The 8,544-nt window shown below is 43.2% G+C and overlaps 1 protein-coding gene across 3 annotated transcripts; it reads left to right on the forward strand.

The window, feature by feature from the left end:
• The first annotated feature begins 2,112 nt into the window (after positions 1 to 2,112).
• Positions 2,113 to 7,560, forward strand: zfand5a (zinc finger, AN1-type domain 5a). Of its 3 annotated transcripts, none has more exons than XM_005473157.4 (6): positions 2,113 to 2,445; positions 5,634 to 5,795; positions 6,205 to 6,307; positions 6,419 to 6,504; positions 7,033 to 7,161; positions 7,258 to 7,560. In XM_005473157.4, the coding sequence occupies exons 1-6, from the start codon at positions 2,415 to 2,417 to the stop codon at positions 7,404 to 7,406; spliced, it is 660 nt and encodes a 219-aa protein (XP_005473214.1). In that variant the 5' UTR covers positions 2,113 to 2,414; the 3' UTR covers positions 7,407 to 7,560. The 3 variants fall into 3 exon arrangements, with proteins under 3 accessions (XP_005473214.1, XP_003445733.1, XP_005473215.1); XM_003445685.5 differs by having other exon boundaries at positions 2,115 to 2,367; XM_005473158.4 differs by lacking the exon at positions 2,113 to 2,445 and adding an exon at positions 4,633 to 5,313.
• The last annotated feature ends 984 nt before the right edge of the window (positions 7,561 to 8,544 follow it).

An 8,544-nucleotide genomic window follows, 5' to 3' on the forward strand; every position in this document is an offset into this window, starting at 1 on the left:
GCCTGTGTTGTAATATGTGAGCTGTGATCTAAACTATAACTGGAATCTTTTCACTGAGGTTTGATTAGAGAAGAAAGACCGGGTTATATAAAAGACTATATAAAAGAAGTCACGGTCATCAAAGCTTGTCTTTCTGAAAATCTCAAAAGATAATAAAACAGTGATGCCACGTGATACTGGCTTGTACAAAAAACACGCTGTTTTATGATAACGTAAGGAGTCTTCCTTAGGGTTTGTTGGCATGCATGCACAATGTTCCAATAAGAGACAAGTAGGTCAGACCACAAGCTGTCCTCTGTTCATCTGTGTATGATGAAACCAGTTTTAGCAGCAATGTTTCCGCATGTGTGTGTGTGTTTAAGAAGGAAAGAGAGGGACTTCCCCTTGAAAAAGTCAGCTGAAGATCAGCAGTCACTTTTACTTTCACTTAGCTACCACCATTTTTCAGTTTCCATATAAAGTTAGTTTGAACCGGATCAAACACACTGAGAAATCTCAGTGATTTCCAAACTGCTGTAAGCTTCTAGATTTCCACGAATCGACACACAGAGAGATGACAACATCCCCCCGCCCCAAACACAAGCTCACACCACATCACCCGACTTCAACGCTTTTTTGTTTTTTTCAGCTCTGACCTGTAGTGCCTGGGGATTTGTGTGATGTTATGCTGACAAGGTACAGGGAGGGGATATGTAGAGACTTGTTAGACCTTACGGCAAAATACCCTATGTATGTACTTAATTATGTAGTATGACGCATTGCAAGTGAGTGGAGAGTACAGGGGTATTTCGTATCATAAAAACAAATCCAGTGGATGTAATGCTCTGGTGGCTGTTGATGCAAAAACAAAGGGTTAAAGTCAAATAAAGCGACCCCACAAGCTTTGTGTCAACTATTTGGTTTCACTATAAACATTTTTTTACCACAAGGAAAGACTTTATTTTAGAAATACTGAGGGCCAGAGTGCCAAGGCTGCCAATTTGACATTTGAAAAGCCACCAAAAATAATTTGTAAAATGTTTTCTATTTTTAGTAAATTAATTTAACTGGAATATTTAACACAGCTACTTTGGTAATATAGCCTTACCCATAATGGCACAGTTTGGACTACTACTTGTATTTATGCAGAATAAGATATTTTGCAGTTCTAAAGGCTCACTTTGAGTAATGTTTTGTGACTAAAATCTCTTTTCAGTTTCTTTTATAAATTCTCAGAAATCCCACTAAGGGCTTACCCTAAGCTCTTTCAGTGGTCACAGTCCAGAAACTAGAGCCAGCCTTTATTATTTCCTCAAGGCATTTTTCTAACAGATGTACACCTTTAAAAAGTTCCAATCTTATGGTGCTGCTGAGGTGTTTTTCTTGAAAACTTCCCCAAACACATATTTGTACTCCTAACATCAACACAGGTGCTCGGGTGTTTTTCTCTTATACAGCTATCTTTGTGAAGACTAGTTTGACTCGACAAAATAGTTACAATGTCTGAACATTTTTAACTTCATCCACGATTTTTAACAGCTGTTTGGGGTTTGCAGTTTTGATTTGAAATTAAGGTTAAAATCAGGGCCTAACGACTGACTAGGCCCTCACTGGGCCTAACAGTATTGATAATGTCAAGGTCACTATTTAGTATCAGTAACTGGGACATTAGCAGTTTGAAGCCAAATGTTGTGAAATCAGTCCGCTTGGCTCGTCTCCTGGAAAACATGTTTACAACCTGTACTTGCGTTGTTCTTCTGACTGAAATAATCATAGGCCATGTGAGTAGCAGGAGGGGCGAGGCTGTTACATTAATAGTGTCATCTCACAGATAGGTGTGTAGAATCTTCTACAAAGAGGCATCGGCCGTTAATCAGATCACGGACCTGCATTCTTCTTGTTTTAATTCACTCATTGTCAGCACCATTATTCATTCATCCTATCATTTAGGTGGATTACTCAATATGGTCGTCCTTGTAGGAGGATGACGAACAGACGTGTAATAATGCAATCACGAAGTGGCGCAAGCGCAGACTGAGTTCCAGCGCCCTCCCTTACACAGAGCTCGAGGGCTCCGCGGGTAGCCAATGGGGACACGTTGTTTTACCCGTGACATCACCCGCCACTCCTCTTACTAAAGAGGGAAACAAACATCCATACAGAAGGAACGGGAGAGGAAGAGAGAGAGGAAGGAAGGTAGGAGGCCGAGGAAGGGAGACTTAAAACCCGTCTAAACCTGTCTGGCACCGAGGACGACGGCACATAACCGAAGCAAGAAAGAGAAAAGGACCTCACCGGGACCTGAAATCAATCGACATTTTCCAGCTGCCCACACTAACGGCCACTTTTCCCCGTCGTCTCGCGAGAAACTTCATCGATTTTTAGCAGGTGATGATCTTGGATTATTGTTTTTTGGGATTTTCTTCTGAATATGGATGATTTTGGAAGTGAGCTCGGCTTATCGAGGTAATCAGCCAAACGATGGGTGTTTGCAGAGGTGGCGGTCGGTGATGGCGACCTTTAACGGTGGATTGAAAGGTCAGGCGGTGCGTTGCGTGATGGCTGAGTGTGATAAACAAGCTTTTTCCACCCCCCATTTCTTTGGCTTGTTAAAGTTGCCATCACCACCATCTCCTCCTCCTGGGTAGAAATGTCACAAGCCCTCGAACGTGATTCCGTCTCTTTCAAGGAGGTGAGAATAACAAGGCAGGGAGAGAGCTAGTTGGTTGCTGTGCCTATTTTTCTGTTTGTCCCGAGAGCTGGGGGATGGGGCACCAAAGCCAGCTAATTCCTGTCTAGAAATAGAAAATTCATAAGCTGAATAGGCAAGCAGGGCAAGAGAGTTGCTTTCTAAATTGCTACAGAACATTTTCTTGAATATTGAACGAAGTTCTCGCACGGCTTCGGCCGATGGAGGTAGTAGTTTCAGCTTTGGCTCAGACGAGGTTTGCTCGATGTGGAGAACTATGTGGCATCACCAAGTCTCTTTCTAAGTGCCTTAGTGTGATTATATAACCGTGGTTGTTCGCATAGCCTCGCTTAAATCACGCAGAAAACCGTATTTCAGTACAAATAAAGCGATTAAGGCGAACTACAAAACGATGTCTAAACAGGAAGCAGGGAGATTGCAGACAAAGGAAGAAAGAAGAAACAAAGGGAGCCGATACCTCACTGTCTAGACAGTGGGTTTTCAGAAAACATTAGTGCCGTTATCTTCCCGTAGGCTTCTCGTGGTTTGTTTTCAACACTGTCCATTTTTTAAAGAGCAAATTTTACAGCATGTGACAAGCCCAATTGTTTTGTTTTTTCTTCTCTCCCCTGCCCTTCAGTGTGACTCAGGACTTTTAAGCCCAGCAGGGCCTGAAATATGAGCTTAGCTTGCGGCTGATAAAGAAGCACAGTTTCCCCCTTTTGTTTGCTGGAGATTATCACGCGTACGTTTTGTTTCCCCCCCCCCGCAGTAGTTTTGGTTGTCCACAGAAATCAAATGGCACAGTTTCTAGTCAGACCAGTTTTCACATTTGGTTATAGTGAAGGGTTTGGATCCTTTGTGAAAGGAACTTGGGTTTATTGGTCGTGACTGATGATCTGCTCTGTGCTGGAAAGCCCCCCACTTCCTTTTGTTTGGTGTATTTTACAATTTCACATCTGTAATGTTTCATAGGACTGTCTGGAATAATTCACAAGTGCATATTTTGTTCTTAAATAGTGTTATAGGTAGGGACTGATTGAGGTGAATGTGTGATGACCCTCAGTATGCTTTATGTTTCTCTGGGAGATCCCCCTTTGTTTCGAAAAACATGAAAGTCTTATCAAGTATTCAGCGTGCCCATGTCTGTTTTACTTTATCGCTGTGCTTATAAGGTCTTGGTAAATATTAGGTTACCATGCCTGCTGTTTATCAAACACCTGGACCCATTGTTCCTTTGTGTCATAAAGTTAATGTGTTAACTGCTACGGGCCTCTTTTGTAATATGTTTTTTGCATCGTCAGATATGATTTAGTTCCAATTTAAATCATTACCTTTTCTTTTATTGAACTGCGTAACGTGGAGCTAAAATCCTCCAGTCTACATCTAGTCTACACGATGAACTGATAAGTCAGTCATATTTAAAAGGAAATTACTGATGGGGGTTGAAATGAAAAGAATTTTGAGCTACGCATTAGTTACTAGCTTTTAGCTGAGTCCCCCTGTCTGGCATTTTTCAGCAGTCAGCAGTTGGACACGTGACACAAATGAAAGGGGAAAAAAAGGTCTTTGTGGGCTTTTCCAAGGAGACCCTTTGTTGACACACTGGTGATAACATCCAGGTGTAGAGAAACGAGGAAGTGGTAGGAAGACAGGTTTGGGTGGAGGGTGGGGGTCTGATAGCTAATGGCGCTTGTTATTTAGGACCCCTCAGGTGAACTGACAGGACGTTCTAAACCAGCTGCCAGAACATTGAGCTCGCCTGCCCTGTTTGTGTCCGTGACCAGAATATAGACGAGCTTCACACCAACGCAAGCAAGCAGCTGCTGTGTTGCAGCAGAACAGGGCAAAGGTTGTTCACAGAGGAAATATGAGACTGTTGTTGTGTGTGAATTTTTATATTTTATTTTTATTTAGTTTTTCTGTGTGTGTGGGGGGGTGTGTGTGTGTGTGTGTGTATCATAGGTGATCGACTGAATTGTAAAATGGCCTGGACAGGGCTGGCAGGCACAGCTCTTCTTTCATATCTAATCCAGGCCTTCCATGTGTATCTGTCCTTTCATGTGGCTGTTTTTGATCAATGACCTCAAAGTCAGTATCTCCCATTACACAACTTCCTGCGCTGTTGCACAAAGACGGGTTGCAAGCGTCACAGGACTACTTGTTTTGCCAAGTTACGCACATGCACGCTCACTTAATGGGCGTATGCGTGGTGAGAAATGACTACGGAGGTTTTGAAATGCCTTGTAAGGCAAGAGCCAAGGGTAGGGAGGGGAACACTTTGTGAAACAGCTGACCTACTGTGTTTATCGCTTATAGCCTTGTGCCGTTTAGCAAAAACAGAATCTTATTTAATCTGAAGTGTTTCGTATGTTCTTTTGCGATCATGATACCACGAGTGAGTCAGAGCTTTTGTTTTTAATTAGATGGGAGGAAGTAAGGGCCTGAATTTGGTATGAGGAAGAAGAACAGCTGACACTAAAGCCTACAAAAAGCAGAGGGTGGGGGGATAACGGGAATAGCTCTATCAGTTTTTCTCAAAACCACCAAAAGAGACGGCAGGAGGGAAGAGGTGACACTGCAGTGAACAAAACTGTAGAACAGAGCACATGCGAGCCTTTGCCAAAGGTGTTGAACAGAGAACAGTGAGTGTTGTTTGTTCTGTGGGCTTCCTGCGGAGACACATTCATTACTGTATTCAGGCTAAAGGGCAAGTCGAAACAGAAAGACATGTTGTTGCTGAATTTACATAAAATGACAGCCGTGTTATCAGTCAGCTTTGTTGATACTGCAACCAGTTTCTCTGGAACCAGACTGACAGGAAGAGCGGTAGGGGCGGAAATGCGTCCAGGAAAACATTTCAATTTTTTTTTATTTTTTTTATGCATGTGTCAGATCAAGGTGTTTGTGTTTAAAAACTGTCCGTCTAATAAGCATTCTCACTCTGTCTCCCTCGTTCTTTCAGCAATGGCTCAAGAGACGAACCAGAGTCCAGTGCCCATGCTTTGTGCCACAGGTTGCGGTTTCTATGGCAACCCAAGAACCAATGGTATGTGCTCTGTATGCTACAAGGAACACCTGACACGGCAGCAGAGCAGCGACCGCATGAGCCCCCTCGGCCCAATGGGTAAGACGGCACACACAAATTTGATTGGTCTCCTCCTTCAGAGTTACTGCAGCTCAGACTGATTACATCAGTTTTGATGTAAACAAATACATGAACTTTAATCGGTATATTTAAAGCTTTTTCTCCACTGTGGATAATAACACAGGGTCAGGGTGATGGGGTGCTCCTTTAAGCACTTCTGTGATTTAACATTAAAGTTTTTCATAATGCAAAACATTGTCAGTACTTTGAAACAAGGAACAAGGGAGAATATGTTGCAAAAGAGAAGTGAAGTTGAATACATTTTTAGATAGGCCTGAAACTACTGAAAACGGTTTCTATTATTCAGCTCATTTGTTGGCATGCAAACCACATCGCTTGGATTGTATTTATTTGGATTTTTAAATTGATTGTCATTGTCATCATACAGGCTCAACTGCTAGTCCTACCTCAGAGGCTTCTGCCATCCAGAGACTAGAAGCCAGTCTAGCAAAGGTTGATGCCTCCCCTGCCCCTTCACCAGACATGTCGAGGTCAGTATCTGCTGCCATTAGCTCTCGTGATGTTTGCTGGTGACTTTTCTTGATATTGAATGAGCAATGTGATGACTGACTCACCTCGCTCCCCGCTGTTTAAACCTGCAGAACCATTCAAGGATCTCTTCCTGTGACTCAGCAAATGACAGAGATGAGCATCTCCAGAGAGGACAAACCTGAACCCCTAGAGCCTGGTAAAAACGTGCATTCATTCCTATTGGTTACTGGCAACATTGCAGGCATTTTACACATACCTAGTTGACAGCTTAAAAACAGACTTCTCGAGGCAAACGCTGCTTCATAGTTCTTTCTGTAGCCTCAGTTTTATTTTTGATGCTTCGCTGCATACCTCAAGCTCCGCTGTTGGTTTTCACTTACAGCCTCCAAGAAAGAGAGGGTGTCTAAAAATAAACCTGTTTAAAAATACCTCCACTCTCAGGACACTCTCAGATCTAATGTTGCCTGCCAGAGGCTTGCTCAGAATAGTGTATTCTTTGCTGCCAAGAACAAGAGGGGCAATTTAGAAATAAGGAAAATACTAATTACTATTATCTTGGACAACAATGCAGCATTTTAGAGGCCACTGGCTTTCATTGTCTTGTAGAAGTATGACAAACAGCCTTGTTTGCTGCTTTGCGAATTAAAGGGATAATGACACATTAAAGGCCTCCATGACTTATGACTTTTTTTTTTCCCCTCCTGTTGTCTTTCTTTCTGCGTAGTTGTAAGCCAGCCTGCTGCTTCTAGCCCTACTCCTGTAGCCTCTTCTAGCAGTGAAGAAAGTAAGAGTGACGCCCCCAAACCTAAGAAGAACAGGTGCTTCATGTGCCGCAAGAGAGTGGGCCTCACAGGTGAGCAAGCAGGTCGCAGTTCAGCATGAATTTCTGTCAATGCACTTGTGAAACCCTCCCATTCCAGCTTTTAACCCTCGATTTTTGCGCTTTCAGGGTTCGACTGTCGCTGTGGCAACCTGTTCTGCGGCATCCACCGGTACTCTGACAAGCACAACTGTCCCTATGATTACAAGGCCGAGGCTGCCGCCAAGATCCGCAAAGAGAACCCTGTGGTGGTGGCTGACAAGATCCAGAGAATATAAAAGATGAGACAGAGCAGCAGTGGCAGCAACAATGAAACACCATTGACAAAAGACTGGAGTATGAGTGTGAACCTTGGAAATGAGCATAAATGAGAATGGAACAGACTTGATTTACAAAATTACAACCTCAAGAAGATCACGGAGAGGAAAAAAAGAAAGAAGAAAAAAAAAAAAGTAAAAGATCCTGTCTGAGGAAGATGCATGAATGATCACTTTTCTCCCTTTTTTTTTTTTTTTTTTTTTCTTTTGATTAACTCATTAGTTTGTTTTATCCTGTTTTCTGTGGTGTGATTTTTTTTTTTTCTTTTTTATTTTTTTTTATTTTTTTTGCCGCCGTTCAGTCCGACGTTTTGTTTTTTGTTTTTTCTAAGAATATGTATTGTCTTACCAAGAGCAGACCAGGCTACATGTCCAGGATAAGCTGTGCTCCTCTCACCCATACCAGGCGCCATTATTGTGCCAAACCGTAGAAGGCCATTTAACCCGCGCCGCCACGTGTCAAGACACTGGCCGGTCTCTCAAAAGCATTCAGACTACACAGAAACAGTCCGTACAAGTTGTGTCCCTCAACCTTTGAACTTCTCGCTCTGTGCTCCGTCGGCGCTGGAGTCGGTCAGCGTCTCCTGCCTCGCACGAGGAGGGGAGGATTTGTTGCGTTGTCTTTTCCTAGCTTTACCTACCTCACGGCTGCCGCGTTAAGCTACATTGTCTTCCCTTTTACTTTTCTCGTCAGCTTCGACCCCATCAGCAGTTGATCATCGTGACAGTCGGCATCGGTGAATTTCCCCAACCCCTCCAATCGGCACACCTTGCTTTCACTTTGATGGGTTTTGATTAAGGCTGTTTGGAGGTATCATGCTAGACGGGGACACACAAATTACTCGCTGAAGGAGTTCCACCAACTGTTGCAGGACTGTGTGTGTTTTTGTGTGTACGTGTGTGTGAGCCGACGTGTGGCCTGAGGGGAAGGATGGCACCCTTCCCCCGTGGGTCTGGTAGGGTGAATGTAGGCTTCAATACTGTAGGGGCATGAATGAATGGGATAAATGCATGAGTCACTCTTCATCTGTGTTTAGTGTTTCACAAATATCATTCAACTTAGGGTTTCAGATGTTTTATTTGCTGAAAGACAATTATC

Source organism: Oreochromis niloticus, linkage group LG12 (assembly GCF_001858045.2).
Source record: "Oreochromis niloticus isolate F11D_XX linkage group LG12, O_niloticus_UMD_NMBU, whole genome shotgun sequence".
Classification (NCBI taxonomy): Eukaryota; Metazoa; Chordata; class Actinopteri; order Cichliformes; family Cichlidae; genus Oreochromis; species Oreochromis niloticus.